At 49.3% G+C, this 21,162-nt stretch overlaps 1 protein-coding gene across 2 annotated transcripts in view; it reads right to left on the bottom strand.

Moving 5' to 3' along the window:
* The window catches only part of KLF12 (KLF transcription factor 12), a 369,879-nt gene that overhangs the window by 204,539 nt on the left and 144,178 nt on the right, over positions 1 to 21,162 (bottom strand). For both annotated transcript variants that reach the window (XM_075061546.1, XM_075061547.1), the window contains exon 3: positions 1,815 to 1,904. In XM_075061546.1, coding sequence (XP_074917647.1) covers positions 1,815 to 1,904 — 90 coding nt within the window. The remainder of the gene's footprint in view (positions 1 to 1,814; positions 1,905 to 21,162) is intronic.

Below are 21,162 nucleotides of genomic sequence, written 5' to 3'. Positions count from 1 at the left end.
ACCCTGGAGAGCCGCGTGCCAGAGGTTGCCGACCCCTGGCCTAAATCATCACTTTCATGGCCTATTTGTTGATTGCCCCTTAAAGATTTATAAAGGTGCTGTATTCTTCTGACTAGACACTACTTCCCTACCCCAATTAGCAGTGAAGCACATAAACTTCCAAACTAAATTGTGGTCTTTGTCCAAAGGCTCAATCACTGGAAAAAGAGCAATGACATCATTTTCTGAACATACAAAAGTCCATAAAACTTTATTTATAAAAGAATCAAGGAAATTAGGAAATCAAATAAAATGTTAATTTCCTTCTAGTTTCTAAGACCCAAGTAGGTCTCCTGGTATCAACTCACACTTTACTAAAGTATGGAAACTTTTTTATTAAGGGGACATGCGATACTTAGCGTGACTATTTGCTTTTCTCTATCAAAACACATTTTACTATATTTGCTCTCTAGTCAGTATTACGGAAGGTTCATGGTATACACGAGTTTCATGCCAGCCCCCACAGAAGTTATTAGAAAAGTTACCACTAATGGATCAATCTTTTTAGCACAATGGTTTATAAAAAGGAGCTAGTTTTGTTGCCTTCTCACCCTCCACACTGTATTGCATTATGCCCCCTCCCTATGTGTGTTGAGGGTGCTCTTGTATCACCTTTAAGAAGCTCCATGGATGAATCAGAATTCCCTTAAATGGTGTCTTTCCTCTGAGAATGAAGTTGGGAGGACATTTTAGGCAACTGTTTTTCCACTTCCAAATCCTTCAAAGTAGCCCCAAAAGGCTCAATCCTCTCCCTCATATTGTTCAAAATCTAAATGAAGCTATCGGGAGAGGAGCTAGAAAAACACAGGCTGAAGTGCTAGCAGCTAACAGTCATCTCTAAATCAACAAAATTACCCCTTCTATTATATCTGGTACCTAAAGAGGACATCTGTCTGCAGAAGGTTACGTTGCTCTGCAATATTTGAATCCTTTTGCATTCATCAATGCTACTGGATACCCATATAGGGACTGCCATACTAAGACAGTATCCTATCACCATCATCAGCCTCTCCATGGTCATCCACACATTTCTGATGTCCAGGCTTAACTCTTGCAACTCATAGCCAAGAATAAAGCAACTCACCCTGAAAAAGCTCCAACTAGTACAAAATGCAGTAGCCTTTCTTCTTAAAAACATCTGCTGCTGTGATTGTAACAACCTCGCATTCAGCACTTGCTCTCCACTGAATACAAAATCCAGTTCAAAATCTCTGTCCCAATATTAAAGTCTTCTATGAGGTCAGATTTAACTACCTGAGAGATCACTGCCTTCTCCATGATCATAAACTCTCAAAGCAGCTGTGTTCCACCAGAACAAGGAAGCAGTTTTGCATGAAATGCATGGAGTTTGCCAGGTGGGCAGAGGAAGGAGTGATGGGGACAGCTGCTACATGACAAGGTCCCCAAAATATACTACAATGTACAACATAATGTTAATAATAACAGAGAGCAGAAAGTGGCCTGTTATACCCACTACAATTTTTATTTCTTATTTTTTTGGCAGCACTTTCAAAACTTTTGCCAAGCTAAACCCAAGTAAGGATCCACACAGTTCAGAAACTTTCAGTATATCTTCCTAGAGATCAGATTACTCTCCACTCCCAATGGATGAGATTGGCAGGTGACAGATGCGTTTCCCAGAGAACTAGCCTCAGGAAGACAACAAAGAGAAGAGCACACCATACTGGGGAGAAGCTGTCCACTGGAAAATCTGGAAATGATTACCAAGACACTGAAGAAGAAAGGGGGGGATTTTTCTGGAAACCTCTACTTACCCCTTGCTCAGATTCCAACAGTTCTGTTTTGACTCTGACTGCCGGCATCCCATCAAGCATTAACATTCTGTTCTCAAAGGCGTTGATGTCCTAAGTAAGGGGGAAAAAAGAGAAGCACGAGTTAACTTAAAAGGAAAAAACTGTTTGGCTCAGTTCACCTATAATGCTGCAGATGCAGTACCAGTTTGCTGGTTTTTGCTATAAGTTCATGTTCCCTAACATGCATACTCACAAAAGTTTGGGAATTAATGTTGTTTGGTACATAGTTACCATCAACTTGTTAATTATACTAAAAATACTGTCAACTATCCTATCAATTACTTATATGTATGGAAACTAAATCTCTGTAGTACAGCAGGTAATAATTTTCTGATTTCTTCATTTGAAGCAGAAAGATACATATGTATCATCTCTCATTCACTACTAAGCTATCAATGGTCACCTCCAATCCACCAACGATGTCAGCCTCCATCACCCACTTGCTACATTTTCAAACAAGCACCTTTGTGCTTTCTCCCATGCTGCCCCACATGCTTGCAAGGAGTTTCCCAGAAATATCTGCAAAACTAACTCATTAACCATCTTCAAAACCCTCCTCAAAACTCTCTCCTACTATGATGCCTACAAAAAAGTTGATAATAGTAAGGCTGTTGGGCTGAGACTATCATATTAACCAACATTGTCTCATTGTTTCCTTGTACTCCCCACCCGTCTGTCTGTACCTATCTGTTGTCTCTTATCTTATAGATTGCAAGGTCACTCTTTTCGTTCTATGTTTATACTGCACCAAGCATAATGAGGCCTTGGTCATTAACTAGTGGCCGCAATTCGCTATTCCCAGCCAATGGGAGCTGTGAGCAGCCGTACCTGCAGACACTCAGGTAAGCATCTCGTGGCCCGCCAGGGGCTTACCCTGAACAAGCCGCGAACCAAGTTTGGGAACCCCTGTCCTAGGCCCTATAGTAACTCAGATAATTAATACTACTCCTAAAATATATACACACACACACACACTTCCTCTTTGCTAATATTGAAAACTTTAGAGTTAGAATTGGCAGCCTTGTGTCCACACATGGAGTTATTCAGGAAGAGCAATTTCTGAATAGCTATTGCAGAATAACTTCATGTGTAGACAAGCCCTAGATCTCATGGGTGGGGGGTGGAGGAGTCCACAAATAACTGAGTAATTGTATTCCCAAATGCCTTGTTTTGATGCTAAGCTATTTTTAATGTAAGAAAAGAAAAGAATGGTTTCCTTTGGAATGACAGAACAGCAATATTAAGTGAAAGCTCACAGACCATATTCAGGGCCAAAGCTTCACAAGTAATACTCTGCTCTTCTCTAGCACCTTTCAAATGGGTATCTCAAGTACTTTTACAAATAGGCACTGCACTGTGCCTTTAAGGCACAGCCCCACAGCAGTGAGTAAAAAGCTGCACCAATGAATACAACAGGGTGGATGAAGGCAATTCCTCCGCCCTCTTCTATATCACTGAGGGTTAGGTACAATCCATCTTAGCTACAGAACATAATATTGCTACAACTATTTTACAAATTGAATAATGAATGCACACATAGGTGAAAAGTGACTTTTTCATGGTAACACAACAAATCAGGGACAGACTTTGGAACTGAATCCTTGAGTCATGAATCCAAGCCCCTGTTGTAACCACTAGTCTTCCTCCTCAGTAATATAAATCTAACGGGAAGTCTCGCTTACATGTATTCCGCTGGCAGCACATCAGTATAATACTCTCCAGTACATTTGTTTATTTTGAAAGCATGTGTTCACGACCATATTTCTTCATACAATTTATTTTTATTTTACAAATCGAAAGGTGTGAAAATTGGTGCTAACCCAAGTATAGTGTCCCTCGGGGGTGGGGGTCGACAACTCCAGAAAAGCACAGCAACTTTAATCACATGGTTACCTTTGTGAAGTTTCTGGGGAAATGGACCGGACTGGGAAACTGAACGTAAGGGAACACTATGAGCATGAAATTTAATCAATTAAAAAAAAGCAAAAAATAAAAAACAGAAAAACATCTTTAAAAGTATTTTAAGTACACCTCTACCTCAATATAACGCTGTCCTCAGGAGCCAAAAAATCTTACCACGTTACAAGTGAAACCATGTTATGTTAAACTTGCTTTGATCCACCAGAGTGCACAGCCTCGCCCCCCCGGAGCACTGCTTTACCACGTTATATCCAAATTTGTGTTATATCAGGTCGCGTTATATAGAGGTAGAGGTGTATTACACCTTCCTAAGAGTTTCAATTTTCATGACAGTACAAGTACTCAGGTCTTAAAAACATTTCTACCTCCCCTGTTGCTGCATAAATAACTCACAGTAAAAGAGGAAAACTATAGGCTAGTCTATTCTAGAAGCACTGTAGCAGGTCTGGTGAAGCGCTCTATGCTGACGGGACAGCTCTCCCGTTGGCATAATAAAACCACCTCTGCAAAAGATAGCAGCTATGTCATTGTGAGAAGCTCTCTCTCTGACATAGTGCTGTCCACACTGGTGCTAAGATCGATATAACTTATGTCGTCATCGCTCAGGAGGATGGCTTTTTCATACCCCTCAATGACATAAGTTATACCAACATAAGTGGTAATGTGTACAAGCCTGAAAACAGGAAAACGAACATGTCGATTCTCAAGGTACTCCCCGGGGCAGACCAATTAGCCCATTTAGGGTCCCACTGTCTTAAGCAGGGCTCTGTGTGGCAGCTTGCAGGAACGGGGTATGTGGGGGGGAATGGGACATTGAAATTGATTATATGTAAAATGCTCCCATATGCACCAAAGTCAACAAGCTGAACAAAACTTCCTCTAATCTTTTAATAATAATCTTAGATACTACAATAAATTACACAGTTTCAGACAAAATAACTGATATTTAAAAGGCAAGCTAAGATGTTCACTTGTTTCCTACTAAGATCTCTCTCCATAGTGTGGTAAACTTAAAAATACTGGATACAACGAAGACCAAGAAAATTTAAAATATAATGCTTTAACACAATTTCTTTAATCAGCTTTGGATACCTTGATTTTTATCGGGGTGGGGGATGGGGGGTTAGGGATTACGATACCAACAAAATAACTCAATGAAATTGTTCCAGACTTAGAATTCCTCTTCCCAGCAAGGGTGGTGTATTGTTTACTTATTAGGAATGAATCTCATGTCCTAGGGCGTCACTTAACTTCAGTGGTTTGGATGTGGTTTAGGGTGGAGCAGCAAAGGCAGCCAGCTTGGCATTCCATGCTCTGTAATGCTTTTATTCCACTTGCTAGGAAGTCCCTTCCCTTTCGTGATTTATAAGAAGCACAGTTTTGAGTTTTACAGCAAGATCAGGAATATAGCATAACAAAGCATCCCTTAGGCTGTTTAGTTTGTAGACAAAGAAGGATGAGCTGATATTGCTTCACATCCCTAAGGACGTCTTACCCAAATGAAAAGGGGAAGAGACTTTCTCGTGCAGGAGGCACAAGCAGAAGGGGGTGAAAAAAAAAAGAGACAAAGGGCGATTCAGAAAAGGCAGGTTTAATGAACTGTTAGAATCTGATTAGAGGCTAATGTACCTTTTAGTGCTTTGTACCAATTTACAGCTGATATACTTTAACCATTTTTCCCACTGGCTGTGATAAACTCATTAGTTTTAAAAATACAAGCTAACCAGAGTCTTCGAAGTTTAAAACCGATAAATAATGGAAACCTGACTAGTTCATGTATCATTTAACACATTTACATTTAACTAAATTTTCATGGCTCCCCTTTCCATTTGTTGCCTAAAATCATATTTCTTAAGAGGTAAGTTCTGCCTTTTGAGCTGTGGCCTGAAGAATGAGCACAGTGAACAGTTCTGGCTTTTGGATCATGTATAATTTGAGAACTGGGAATAATCACAGAAACAGACTTCTCCCAAATCATTTATTTTTGAACTCATAACTAACTGGTTAACTTTGGACATGGCCTGCTACCTCCCAAGCAGCTTTAGTCTGTATATCGTAAGTAAAAATGAAATCTTTAGCCCAATATTCATATATAAATTTGCTTAACCATTTCTGAGCCGGAGAGAGAAAAAATAAACTGAACGCTTTTCCAAGTACCAAAAAAAAACACCCCATGACTATTTTTGAAACAGCTGTAGAAGGAAAGTTGATTGTTGCTGAGAAGAACCTTTGAGGGTAAATTGGTTTTGAATTTGACCGAGCTATGGTGCATGCTTTTGAAAAAATCTCACTCAATTTTTAACCACCAGAGCTGTAGACAGGGGGAGTGTTCGGTGTACTTTCCATGCATGAGTGGTAATTTTCTTACATATTCAAGCACAAATAGAAAAATTATACTAAAGCAACATATTTTATAGTGATTAATGAAGCAGGGCCCTTTTGAAATAATATCTATTTCTTAGATAGCATATTTTATTGGTAGATATCAAAGCACTTTACAAGGAGGTAACTATTATTATCCTGACCTGAAACACAGAGAGGTGAAGTGACTTGTCTAGAGTAGCCCACCAGGCCAGTGGTAGAACTTAAATCTCTCAAGTCCCGGTTCAGTGCTCAATCCCCTAGACCACATTGCACTGAAGGTCTCTCATCTGCAATCTCCTTACCTGCATATTGGATGAGGCCAGATTCCCTAGTCTTTATTTCACCATATTTGGAATATTGTATACAATTTTGAATGCCCTAATATAGGATTTTGACAAACTGGAGAGAATTGAGAACAGAATAAAAAGAATGAAAGGATTTGAGAGGAGTGACCAGGAAAGAATGGCTTAAAAATAAAACACAATGTACCTAAATATGCATAGCTTATGTGAAAAAACTTGAGGTAATTTGACAAACTTCAAATATCTGATTGGTTTTAAGAGTAAAACAAGGGAGGTGTTTATGGTAGTCCCATGAGAAATATATGAAGAAAAGGTGACGAACATGGGCAAAAGAAAATATACACTGAACATTAGCAACATTTTTATAGTAAATTTGATTCAAGTATGTAATAGTGTCCTAAGGTAGAATCCTGGTTGTAAGAGTCAGTGCTTGTCTACACTACAGAGTCTTTGAAAGAATAGCTATACTGCTACAGTCACGCTGACTGAAAGAGCTTTCTAGTGGAGATGCAGCAGAAGCCCACAGAAGTTCTGCTTGCATAGCTAAACCACCTCCCCAAACACTAATATCGAAACCAGCGGTGCTCAAAATTTTCCTGTCCTTACCAGTAGTGGAATCTGTTCATACCCCCACTTGATTACTACACAGTTGACTCAGCAGAGGAATTTGGGCTGACTGCAGAGCTGGGGACAGAACTGAGAATGGGGGAGGAGCTGGGATTGGAGATGGAGCTGGCCTGGGGTTGGAGAGGAAATGAGGGCGGAGCTGGGCTGTGGAGGAGGGAGCACAGAATGGAGCTGTGACTGGAGCCGAAGCTGGGCTGGAGGCAGAACAGGGAGCAGAGCAGAGCTGTGGCTGGAACTGGGCTGGGGATGGAGCAGGGGGCGGAGCAGAACTGTGGCTGGAGCTGGGCTTGGGGCACGTGGGTGGTGCTCCCTCCTCACCCCTATGGGAACTGGCCCAGGACCCAGTGCGCCCCCAAAAGACGTTCCTCCACGCTCATTCACGGGGACATGCCCCCCAGTTTGGGGATCACCGATCTAAGCCAACAGAAGCATTCTTGTGTCTGTATAGTTGCATTGACATCAGAGTTTTTGCTGGCATAGCTATGTTGGCCAGTGGTGTGACATTTTCCCACACACCTAGCCAGCACAGCTATTCCAGAAAAACTTTGTGGTGTAGACTAAGCCTTACTGAGAAGCAGACTGACCAAGATACTTGTGAATGTGACACAAGAAGAAATTTTGCTCTGGTAGGGAAATGTACATGACCTGATAGAGCTTTTCCATCTATGATTTCTATTATTCTAATTTGACTTCATTGTCTTCCTTATTAGATTCACCAGTCCAACCTAAACGAAGTGTTTCACCATTAAAACACATGCAGCCTGCTATTCTAATCCACTCATACAGAAGCCACTAGCTAAATTCAACTCCCATTGACTTCAGGGGGTACAGGATTGAATCCTTATCCAGGAATGCTCTGTGTATGTTGCAATAATATGGCTTCCTGTGACAACAAAGATCTTTTAGCGCAAATGCATACTCAGCACGTGTGTTCGAGCCTTCCTTTGAACTATATATGAGAATACCAAAGGCACTGTTTCATGGATAATAATAACTGGGTTTTGAAATATCTTTATGAAAAGGGCAAAATGGGACTGTATATCCTGAAAAGATAAAAGGAGATTTTTTTCCTCAAAAAGACTTTCCTTCAAGCCACAAAGATTCTACCCTCGTAACATAGAGAAAGCTCTGATTGAGACAGCTACAACAAAGTCCAAAAGCAATGACACATTTAAAAAAAACCACTTTAATACTTACAAATTCATATTATAAAATAGTACACTTCAGAGTGAACAGCCAACTATATATACTGTGATGGGGCAAGGCCAGATGGCTACAGTAAAGTACTGAGAAACAGGTATGTTAGCCTATTGGCATCCCAGGGGTGGGCGGGCGAAGCCCGCCCACTTCTAAAGGACCTCCCCCCAGCCTAAGGGAAGGATCCACAGGTCTAGAACACCAAGTGATTCCGGGGGACAACTAATGAAAAAAAGCAGGAGCGGGAGTGAGGTCACAGGGCTAAACGAAGGGAACCCGATGGGGACACCGAGCAGAGAACCCCAGACATCGCCCACTGCTCCTCGAAGGCATCAAGGGAGCCAGTGGACACTGCCCAGAGGAACTCCGCTCGGATGTGTGAAAGGACAGAGGAGCGGAAATAGGCCCTTACAGTCGCAGGAAAGTCCGTCGGCCAACCTCCTCTCCCGGGTGTTGTAGATGGCTAGTTTGTGCCGAGGGACAAGAGGAGGTGAGAAGGAGATCCGCGACTTCGTGGGCCACGGATGGGGAGTGCATAGATGAAAGTGAGGGGGAAAAGTGCAACCAGAAACGCAAAAAAGATATTCAGGAGGAGCCGAACAGGGGCTGCAACCTGGCGCACTCAAGTAAAGCGTGCGCGAAAGGTCTCTTCACGCCACAGAAAGGGCAGGTGTCGGGGACAGGGGTGAACCGCCAAGTACACACCCGTGCCTCACGGCCATGAAGGAGCCGCCACCTGACATCCCACGGGCATGCGCTGGACCAGGGCAGTAGAGTACAAGCTGGCCAACCGGGGCTTTCCACCCTGAGAGGTGGCAGAAGGTCCCGCACATTTGGCATCGGGGGCGGGACGCGAGGGTGAGGTAGTGAAGGTGGGAGGCACGAGCGTGTACAGATTGATGTTTCCGTGGCGCGGTCTGGAACAGAACCGGCTGCACATCGTGCAGCCGGCTTGCAGAGAAAGGGTGGAGGGGCGCCGATTGGGGTCACGGGCAGGGGCCCTATAAAAATGTCTATGGGGCCCGGGTGGAGGGTGTGGGGGCGTGCCCCTCTCGTAGACCCGGTCGATGGTAAGCCGAGCAGCAGCAGCAAAGCGGCCTCACCTCCTGAACTACGCGCCATGGGCAGTATGAGTCTGGAGAGCCCCATGCGCCGGGCGATGCATCAGGGGAATCCAGTCAATCTCCCCGTCGTAGTCCAGGAGGTTCTCCGACCCTGGTGACTCCCGCCAAGACCAGCGCTCCGGCGCACCGCGGGGGACTCCGCCACCTGCACACGAACCTGGGATTGTGTAGAGGGGCTCCGCTATCGAGGAGGTCGGCCCCACGGTGGCCGCCACGGACCTGGTCGCGGAAAAGAGCTTCCAGGTCCGGTAGGAGGTCTTGGTAGAAGACCGGTCAGCCGGAGAGTCTTGCGGGAAGACCTCTCGGATGGAGATAAAAGAGCTGCCGGTCGTATCGGAGCCCTCGGAAGCGGCGAGGAAGGCGTGCGCCAGTACGCTCCACGCCGGACTACCCGCACCATACAGGAGCCTCTGCAGGGCCTGGAGGCGGAAGAACACGGACCTGAGTGCGCCAGGCACTTCAGGCCCTGCCCCTTCCTCCCCCAGGGGCAGGTGAGGACCCTGCAGAGACCAGAGTGCGTCCCTGGACAAAAGAACTCCAGAATCCGGTCACCGGAGTGGGTCAGGAATCCGGGGCCGGGACAAGGGTGTTGAGCCGGTACCGAGAGAGCATGGACAGGACCAGTTGATTAAGCACCAGTGCCCTCCCCCGAAGGGAGAGGCACCGGAGTAGTCCGGTCGTCATTTGCCGGAGCCGCCCGCACCCTGCCCTCCAAACCGTGCCAGTTCTCCGGCGGGAGACGGAATGCGTGGCGAGAGAAGGTAAACGCGCGAGATAAGAGCAGCGGACCGCGCTCCACCGGATGGCTGAAAGCGCGCGGTGGGAGGGAGCTCGCCTGCCACCGTCCCCGACACAGGCCAGAGCTCTTGACCCCAGTTAAGCCGGGCGGAGGAGGCCGCCGAGTCACAGCCTAGCAAGCCTCCACCCGCGCCAAGTCGCCCGGTCCTGGACCACGAGGAGCACATTTCGTCAGTAACGTACGCCGCCAGGACCAGCCGCAGCTCCGGCCCCGAAGACCAACCCCGTCAACTCTCTCGCGGAGGAAGACAGAGGAAGGGCTCGATCGCCAGGGCGTACAGCTGGCCCGAGAGGGGCACCCCTGCCGCACTTCCTCCCCTGAAGCTGACCGGCTCGGTCAGGGTCCAGTTGAGCCATGACCAGACACTCCGCAGAAGCGTACAGCACCTGGAGAAACCCACAAAACGGGGTCCGAAGCCGAACGCTCGCAGAGTACCCAGGAGAACCCGTGATCCATTCCTGTCGAACGCGCTTCTCCTGATCCAGGGACAAGAGGGCGAACGCACAGACCAATCCTACACCCTAATTCCCAGAAGGTCCGGACCAAGATACAAGTTATCAAAGATAGTGCGTGCCGGGAGCCGGGACGGTGTAAGGACTGGTCTGGATGGACACGTCCGCCAGCACGGACTCTAGACGTAGCGAGATGGCCTTGCATGATTTTGTAGTCCGTGCTGAGGAGCGAGAGGGCGATGCCAATTCCGTAAGTCGCGGAGGCCCCCCTCTTCGGCAATAAGGCGAGCACGGCTCGCTGCACGAGAGAGGGAAGACCCCGCTCTGCAAAGCTCGGCCAGACGGTGACCAGTACTGGGCCGAGACGTCCAGAACACGCGGTAGACTCCACGGTCAGCCAAGTCCATGCCCGGAGATTTTTATGGTGGGCATGCGACGGAGGGCTTCCGAGAACTCGGCCAGAGTGAGAGGCAGCTCTAGCCGGTCCCCGGTCGCCCGTGCCGACCATCGGGAGCCGTCCCAGAGTACTCTGCAAGCTTAGGATCGGTCGATTCCGCGGAGAAAAAGGGCCGCGTAGAAGCCCTGGCCTCCCGCACATACTCCGCCGGGTCCGTGAAGAGGGTGCCGGCTCGCCAGGAGGCAGGTGACGTGTTTCTTGGCCCCCCTCCTTTTCTCCAGGGCGTAGAAGAAGCGGGAGCCGCGGTCCATCTCTCCCGAAGAGGTGGATGCTTCGGATCGAACAAAGCTCCCCGGCCCGATGGTCCTCGAGGGCTCGACAGCTCCTCCCGCTTCTCCCGCACGCTCCGCCAGAGGGATGGATCCTCGGGGCTGGCGGCCAGAGCCTCTCCAGCTCCAAGACCTCCGCTCAGCTGCTCTATGGCCGCATCCTCGCCGGCTGGCGCCCCGGGTGTAGTCACGGGCGAAGAGTCGGGCGCGCACCTTCCCCAGATCCCACCACCCGCGCGCCGAGGAAAAGGCGCGCCCTGCCTCGCCAGGCAAGCCAGACTCCCGAAGGACGCACACCGAAGCCCGCATTCTCCAGCAAACTATTATTAAGTGCACTAGGCCGGCCCGGCCGACTCCTCGCGCAGAGACGAGGCTGTCAAGGTGCAAGATGGTGATCCGAAAAGGGGCGGACCGAACGCCAGAGGAAGTGGCCGCCCGTAAAAGGCTGAAACGTGACATAGATAAATGCGGTCCAGCCGGGGGAGTGGCACGACCGATGGGGCCTCCACCCGGACGAAGGTGAATGTCGAACCGACGTCCGGTGGTGGTCGCGCCAGACGAGTCCACAGGGAGTGGCGTATCGTTCGACAATCTCCCAGGAGGAGTCCGCCGGCCGGCGGCACTGTGCTCGGTCCCGAGCGGCTCCCGTTCCTCAAGGGTGGTATTAAAGTCCCTCCCAGGACCAGGCCATCCACGAGCATCCAGGAGAGCCGCGATGGAAGGCGGACGCCTGCTGATAAAAATAGCAACCTCTCCGGCCCCGATGTCGGGCAATAAACATTGACAAGATGTACCACAAGCCCCTCCATGTACGGACCCGGAGGTGCATTTACAGGCGGCCAGGCCCGAGCCTTCAGCGACCCAGCACCTCGGACGTAGGTCGGGGGAGAAACAAGGTCGCCACTCCCGCCGCAAACCGAGAAGTGGCTAAAGTGTGCCGTTCCCCCACAAAAAGAGGATCTGCTTGCAGTCAGCGCCGAGCCGTATGGTCCCTGCAGGAAAATATCCACAGAGTAACCCGTCTCCCGGAGGTAGGAGAGCACACTGGTTCTGCGGAGACCATCCTACAGCCCGGTGTTTAATGATGCAAAAGATGATCGGTGCCATGAGAGGGCTGGGGGGGATCCTCGCAGCCAGACACGCACCACAGCCTCCGAGCGCGCGCAGCAATCCGTGACCTACCCATAGGTGACTAAAGAGTCACGGAAGAGCGGACCCACTGGTAGGCCGCGGCGGCCTGCTTCCCGTCCTCTTACCCTCCCCAATGAGGCCCTCGCGGCCCGGAGGACCTGATGGAAATCCCCCCATCGCTGGAGCGCAAGATGGACTTTGTTACGGAGCACGGACGTCCTCGAGGAACTCCCGCAGCTCCTCCCTCAGCGCACATGGGGGGGGGGTCAACCGACCGATGACCGTCCCCAGTGGGCCGCCCGTCACAGCCCGTGGCCCACCGAGGCGGGCAGGCAGGGGCAGACCCCGACGTGGCGTCGATGCGGCGCACGCCACCGACCCGCCCCCTCCCGGTTCAACAAGGGTGGCGGAAGAGAACACAGCCCCTGGCGGTCGGGAAAGGAAAAACTAGCGGAGCCGCACCCTGGGGGTATTCCCAGGGGCGGCACTGGCATCACAGGAGGTGGGGGGCAATGGACAGGCTAACAGGAGAGGGCGGAGATCAGGAGAGAATCTGGGAAGGGGCAGAGACGGGATCCTGAGCCCCTATAGGTGAGCCCTGAGCGTGGCCTTTCTTTGGTCAGGCTCAGGGATCTGTGAATGGGAAGGGACCCCTAATGATGCCAGGGCACAGCCAGATGGGACGCGAGGCAGGCCTCGGCTCAGAGGAGATGTTTTCATGGGATCCCCGCCAGGAAAGTAGCGGCGGTCCGCCACACCCAAGAAGAACCCCTGGGAACTGGTCCCGGCACCGGCGGCACTGCCGTCGCCGTAACGGCATCGGCGGCCAGCAACAGAGGAGCCACCCGCAGGCCGGGTACGATGGAGGAACCAGGGAACACCAGGGTGGGAAGCAAAGCAGCGGTAAGGGGAAGAACACTGGGGAGAGGGGGACCGGGGTGAGGTCGCTCCAGATCGAGGCCCGCTGGCAGAGGTCGTCCTCCCCCGCGACTGGGGTCAGGACCCAGGCCTCGATCTCCTCATTAGAGGAAGGGAGATCGCCCGTCAGCACCACCGCACAGAGGCCCTCCTCACGCAGCACCCGGCGACACCCACTCGGCTGTAACGACTCGCGAGACGTGAGTGCGGGGGGCGGAGAGGCTCCCGGGGCTTCCACGAAGGGACCCCGAGGGAACAGCAGGGCGTTACCCTCGGTGCTGCCACGACTCCCCAGCCGGCACCACAGATTGCGGAGTCGTCAGGGGGGCTAAGGCGGAATGGCTGTCATCGTGCGCCACCTTCCGTGCTTTCCGGGGGCCTCCGATCTGAAGTTGGAATGAGCTCGAGCCTTTCCGCTTGGCCACCGCTTCCCTGCACTTAAAGGACCAAGCCCTTCATGGCATCATCACGCCGGGCGGCTAACAGGTCGATCTCAGGCGGCAAGGGCAATGGCTCAGGGACTTCCAGGAGCCAGTGTTGGGACGAGCAGAATGAGGAAGATTCCCCCGGTACGAGCCCTCCCCACGAGCCCAGCGTATCCGCCCCTGCTCTACCCTCTTCCACAGGATGACGCGAGAAGGAGAGAGGGCAGCTTCGGGTGCCGGTAGCCAGGGGTGCCGTGACTGACAGGGCCCGGACTCTCCGGGGGCATCAGTGGGTCCGGACGCTCCCTCCGTGCTGGCACCAACGGGCAACCCTCCGGACCGCCTTCATCGCCGGGGCAGAGTAGCACGGGGCCTCCCGTCGAATCGAGTGCACCCGGTTGTTGGGCCCCCTGGTTAGGGGACCACGAAAATACCCCCGAGCGCTCCTCCGCCACGCGCCGCCTGCGGCAGTTGAAGCTGCACTTGCCGGCGGAACGAAGAGGACGTGACGGAGGGCGGGGATCGCTTGCAGACCAAGGAGAGAGGCTGATGACGGAGATGGGCGCCCAGCAGCAGAAAGGGCGGGCAACAGGGCAGCATTGTGCAGAAAGGAGGACGGATGTCAGGACCCAACGCGGACCCCATCATCCAACGTCCCAGACGAACACCCCCCCATTCACTCCCTCTACCGCTCCTCCGCGCGTCCTCATCATGGAAGAGATCCATCCCCCTGCTTAACATCTTACGGCCTCACGTGGCTGTGGGCCCCACCCGCCACTCCATACGTCCCTCACGTCCTCATCATGGGCTGAACGGCGCATCCAGAACAACACCTGCTTCTCTCGTGGGAGTCCCTCCACCATATGTGTGAGGATCGTGGAAGCTCACGGGTAAGCCTCCCTCTCCATGCCGGCTAGCAGGGCCTCACGAATCTCCCATGCTAGTAATAGCTCTGGAGGGAAATCAGAGAGGCCCAGCATACTGTCGCGGCTAGTGGGGGCATCAGGAGGGTGCCGCATTGGCCCTATGTCCCGCCCACCCCTGTTATCCCCCGTCCCCTCCGAATCAGGAACGGGCAGTCAGCGATGCTCTATACCCGCTCCCCTCAGTGCCCCAGCAAAATTGGCAGCGGCGGTCGAGTAGGGCTAGGCAGTGACACCGGGGCAGGTGGAGGGGGGCAGTGGGAGCATCGGCGTGGGCCTCCCCCGCGCGTCTCCCGCCAAACGAGAGCGGGGAGGGGGACAAACAGCGAGGGAGGGAGAGAGGAGGCGACCAACCCTCCCCGCTAGCTGCAGGCAGGGGAGAGGGTGCCAGAAAGGGAAGGCTAAAGGGGCGCGGGAGCAATCAAGGACCAGGGTGGAAGGATGACAGGGCACCGACGCAGAGGGGAGTCCGCCTCCTCCAGTTGCACTGGGATCGGGGGACAATGGCAGATGGGCGGGGGGGTGCATGATGAACAAGGGGAAACTCAAATGGGGAAGGACACAAGCGCATGGGGGGCCTGGAGCATGATGGGAGGGACCATCAGGGCTGAGGGAAACAGAGGTGGGGGGAGAAGAGGCTAGCTGGGAATGGGGCAGAGGGATCCACGGGGATAGCTGCAGGCTGGAAAAACTAGCAGGCCACAGAGGGAAACAGCTTCGACCCCAAAAAGGAAGGGCCAGTCCAGGGGAGGGAGAGCGGGTGCACCCACAGGCACTTGTGCAAAAGGTCAATTATAGGCTGCTGCTGCTGCAGGCCCAAATGATGGAAGCGGGCGTGGTGGTTCAGGCGAGCAGCTCAGTCCAGAGGGCGAGTCCAAAGGCGAAGGAAAACAGCCAGCGGGGGTGGTGGAGGCGGCAACGATGGTGGTGGGGGGGCAAAAGGGAACAACAGATGGACCGGGGCAGGCTCCACGCACACCCCCGGTTGTCCCAACAGACACAGTACAAAACCCCCACCACAAGAGCACAGATTGAAAAGACCAGTCCAGGAATACCCCCTCCACCAGTGGTCTTCACGTGGTCTCCAGCAGTGGGCGGTTCTCTCCCCTCCCTTTCACCTCCTCGGGCTCCACACAGCTTGCCAGCAACTGCACAGCAGCCCCAGCAGCTCCAGGGTGGTGGTCTTTGTGTCCAGGCAGGAGGGACCCCCGACCCGCGTCAGAAGGCTCGTCCTCAGCAACAAGAGCGGGGTCCCTCACTCCCGCCGTCTCTGTGGATAGCAGGCCAGCAGCCCCCCCTCCCCTCAAGGGCTGTAGGTGGAGTAACAGCAGGAACTGAGGGGGGAGGAAATCTACTAGCCAGCCAGCAAGCTGATAGCAGAGAGAGGGGTGGGTGGTGGTGTCCAACCCAGCCAGGGAGCAGCAGAGCAGGAACAGCAGCAGCAGCAGTAGCAGCAAGGCCCAGCGCCCAGCAGGAACAGCAGCACAGCAGCCAGCAGCCAGCAGCAGCAGCAGCCCTCTCCTCCTTCCTCTACCGAGCAGGAGTAGATAGCACAGGAGGTAGCCCCAGGCTAAACAAATCCTAGGACCATTGTAACCAAATGGCAGTTGCTCCAGGTAATCAAGGCACTGAGCCAATTAAGACCTTTCTAGAAGCAGTGGATATAGCTACTGCAGCCAATCAGGGCAGGCTAATCAGGGCACCTGGGTTAAAAAAGGGCTCACTCCAGTCAGGACAGGAGGAGCCAGAGAGGGGAGTGCGAGTGAGGAGCTGGGAGCAAGAAGGCAAGGAGCTGAGATGAGAGAGTGTACTGCCTGGAGGATTAGGAGACAAAGCATTATCAGACATCAGGAGGAAGATCTGCGGTGAGGATAAAGAAGGTGTTTTGAGGAGGTCATGGGGAAGTAGCCCAGGGAGTTGTAGCTTGTCATGCAGCTGTTACAGGAGGTACTATAGACAGCTGCCAATCCCACAGGGCCTCGGCTGGAACCCGGAGTAGAGGGAGGGCCCGGGTTCCCCCCAAACCTCCCAACTCCTGATCAGACACAGGAAGAGTTGACCCAGACTGTGGGGAAGATCACTGAGGTGAGGAAATCTGCCAAGAAGCGCAGGACCCACCAAGGTAGAGGAGGAACTTTGTCACAATACATATTTTCATGTCTCAAAACCAAAAACCCTATGTCTGCACAGGAGGAGAGTTTGCATATAGCCAGTCAGAGCATAATCAGGGGATAGGTTTATACATAACATCCAGCGAATACAAATGAGATGCACAAAAGCCATTTCTGGAATTGCCATTTACTGCTATTGCCAAACAGGAGAAACAGCTCACTTGGTTGTGCTTAAAAACTGCACATAGAAGGAAGTGAGAATAGGAGCACTTATATGGCCAGCCATTAATTTAAATTCTTCCAAAGCTTCCCATGAGTCACTCTCTCAGCCAAGTGCTCAATGCCTCATGATATATATTCTGGACACAGAGCTGTCACCTGTCTGCAAGCCTGCAGCACCCACACTCCTCATCCTCACTTCACCTTTCCGGTAAGCATTTGCCATTTTCAACAGCCCTACCAGTGGGTCTGTGCTGCTTTCTCATATCCTTTATTTGAACTCCTGCAGGACCATGTGCTCTGTCAGCTATTTAGAATAGAATTCCTTTGACAGATTTTCTAAACCAAGAAGAATCCAGGCTACCTCCACCTGCTCCTGAAGTGTTTTCCATTGTCTTGATCTTGGTAGAATATTCAACTATTTCCATAATGACCTGAATGGCCTGCAGTGTTGGAAAAACTTCATTTTCATCTCAGATGTAGGATTTCCTAATGGATTATACATGTTAGAAAATTCTTCAATTTTCACTTTATAATGTAGGTTTAAATGTGGAATGAAAAACCACCATATTTCCATTTTTGAAAAATGGGGCATCAGTTACTCGGAGGAGGAACAGGATGAAATTTTTTAGATTATTTGTATTTAAACCTAAAGGAATGAATAACTTTTAAGAAAAGTAATTTTGGAGGCCTAATTACTGATTGTGCACCTCTTAATCAGCTTTCATGTCTGCAGATTTTGCTTCTTTATTCCAGTTACTTTTAAGCAAGTTTTCAGTGAAATATTATAATTTCTTGATGCATTCTTTGATTCTTCATTTCATTCTTCTTTCAAAGTTTTCAATCATCTTGCAAATCTTGATCTCGTTCTTCAATATTCAAAATTATCTCCAGATGAAAATTTCAACAAAATTCCTTTTACAGTTTTCTGCCCTTTTTCTTTGATTCTCATATTAGAGACATCATTAGTCTATTCATAGCTGGATCCTGTTTTTCCTGCTGCACTGCAATCTTTTATCAATTTTTCCAAATATGTATATTTATTATTATACTGAAAAGATCACTGGAATTTTAATATAATGAGACTTTTATAGGTTTTCCACTATTATAGGAAATATTGCCACTCTTCCCTTTTCATTTTGTCTCTTTGGAATACTCTGCTAATCATATACTCCATGACATTTTTTGTCAGAATCTTGCTGTGACATAGACATGCCCAAGCAGATAATATTACACCTATGTCAGACCGTCTTCTCACTATTTCATCAATGGGGTCATGTGTGGTCTCTGCTGAAAGCTAAGAAGTAGCTGGTTGTCATGGTTATTGCAAAATGTTTGTATACGAAACTATTTTAGAGCTATGTAAATTATAGCATATTATATTCCAAGTCTGTTGAGAATAAAACCTATCACATGAGGAGGCGCCTGAGAGTCAACATAAGAACAATGAACATCCGTGGACGCAGCCTATGCGTACTTCCTGCAGATTTACAAAGACAAATGAACACCAAGAGAGTTCTCGTAAGACGGGCTAAGAGACAATAGCTTGTCACTGTAAAAAGGCAGATGGCGGCCCAAGTGGTTATCCAACACAGAGAGTGACTCGGCCAGAAAAAGCTGTCTTGTGAATTGGTGTACATTGTGGATGTACAGTAGATAGGGGACTGGGCAGTCGAGCATAACGAAGTGGCATGTGTAAATTGTTAGCCTGCAAAGGGAAAGAGCAGGCCTTGCAGAGCCTGTAACAGAGTTCCTATGTTGCCAACAGTGGGTGAATGAGGAGAGTGTCTCATTGTGGCCGCAGTCAGGGCTTCCTCTTGCTGTAATCAAGTGGTAGTGCTTCACCCTAGATACTGCAAAAAAATATCACACTTGCATACCATGAAGTGAATATCATTTTTACTCATCTTCTGCTCCTTTGTAGCAATAAGGGGTTACTTCCATCAGATATAAATTACATATCTATGTTGGGTATTTCTAAGACAGCTATCACTGTGGTGTCAAAGCACTGTACAGTATGGTGTGATACCCTGCTTACCACTTTTATATTGTCATAATATCTTTTGTACAAAGTATACCTTGTGAAGTACAATTTGAAAACTCAATCTGCTGCATATTATTATCCTATGGAAATGGGTGTATCAACATTATATGTGAAGTTATGAGATTCTACTGTATGATTGTTACTGAAATATATTGTGAGGGTATGGCTACACGGGCACTTCACAGCGCTGCAACTTTCGCGCTCAGTGGTGTGAAAAAACACCCCCCCGGAGCGCTGCAAGATATAGCGCTGTAAAGCGCCAGTGTAATCAGGGCGGCAGCGCTGGGAGCACGGCTCCCAGCGTTGCACGCTACACCCGTAGAGGATGTGGTTTACGTGCAGCACTGGGAGAGCTGTCTCCCAGCGCTGGCACTCCGACCACACTCACAATTCAAAAAATTTCAAGTGTAGCCATACCCTAAGTCTGGGTAACACCCATAAACCAGTTTTCAGAGACAAAGACACACTGGCAACTCCAGATAGGTATCAACAAAGTCAAGTGGGCTATCACTTACTTAAGTAGCCATTTTTCAGCAACAGAGATGTGTAAACAAGAAATTTACATTTCATCTCGAATCTCATGTCCACAAGGGACTGTTTATATACAAGTCAGTAGGGAGGCAATCCTCAAAGAAAGGAAGAGAGTATAAAAAGAAGAAACAGATATGGCAGGCTCAATCACAGAGACCTCCTTGGGACTGTCACCTGATGTGCTGAGACTATCTCTGAGCCAGTTTCCTCTGCCAGTTTGAGCCTCCAGAAACCTGCCTTGTTGAGTAAGACATGCCAGTCTGCTCCAACACAGACCCAGGGTCTGAACCACGCACCCCAAAGCTGCAGACTTAACTGAAATCAGCTTAAGAGGTGCTCCTGTCTCTAGTACCCAGAAACCCAGCTCCCAATGTGATCCAAACCCCAAATAAATCCATTTTACTCTGTATACAGCTTATACAGGGTAAACTCATAAATTGTCTGCTCTCTATAACACTGATAGAGAGATATGCATGGCTGTTTGCTCCCCCAGGTATTAATTATGAGTTAATTAATAACCAAAAGTGATTTTATTAAATATAAAAAGTAGGATTTAAGTGGTTCCAAGTAATAACAGACAGAACAAAGTAAGTTTCCAAGCAAAATAAAACAAAACACGCAAGTCTAAGCCTAATAGATTAAGAAACTGATTACAGATGAAATCTCACTCCCAAAGATGTTCCAATAAGTTTTTTCACAGACTGGACTCCTTCCTAGTGTGAACATAAGAATGACCATACTGGGTCAGACCAAAGGTCCATCCACCCAGTATCTGTCTACCGACAGTGACCAATGTCAGATGCCCCAAAGGGAGTGAACCTAACAGATAATGATCAAGTGATCTCTCTCTCCTGCCATCCATCCCTATCCTCTGATAAACAGAGGCTAGGGACACCATTCCTTACCCATCCTGGCTAATAGCCTTTAATCGACTTAAAACTCCATGAATTTATCTAGTTCTCTTTTAAATTCTGTTACACTCCTAGCCTTCACAATCTCCTCAAGCAAGGAGTTCCACAAGTGCGCTGTGTGAAGAAGAATTTCCTTTTGTTTGTTTTAAACCTGATACCTATTAATTTCATTTGGTGGCCCCTAGTTCCTATATTATGGAAACAAGTAAATAACTTTTCCTTATTCACTTTCTCCACACCACTCATGATTTTATATACCTCTATCATATACCCCATTAGCCTCCTCTTTTCCAAGCTGAAAAGTCCTAGCCTCTTTAATCTCTCCTCATATGGGATCCGTTTCAAACCCCTACTCATTTTAGTTGCCCTTCTTTGAACCTTTTCTAATGCCAGTATATATTTTTTGAGATGAGGAGACCATATCTGTACTCAGTATTCAAGAAGTAGGCGTACCATGGATTTATATAAGGGCAATAAGATATTCTCCATCTTATTCTCTATCCTTTTTTGAATGATTCCTAACATCCTGTTTCATTTTTTGACCGCCTCTGCACACTACATGGATGTCTTCAGAGAACTATCCAC

Source organism: Chelonoidis abingdonii, chromosome 1, assembly GCF_003597395.2.
Source record: "Chelonoidis abingdonii isolate Lonesome George chromosome 1, CheloAbing_2.0, whole genome shotgun sequence".
Lineage (NCBI taxonomy): Eukaryota > Metazoa > Chordata > Testudines > Testudinidae > Chelonoidis > Chelonoidis abingdonii.
The sequence above is the reverse complement of the archived record's forward strand: the minus strand, read 5'-3'. Positions and strand labels throughout refer to the sequence as shown.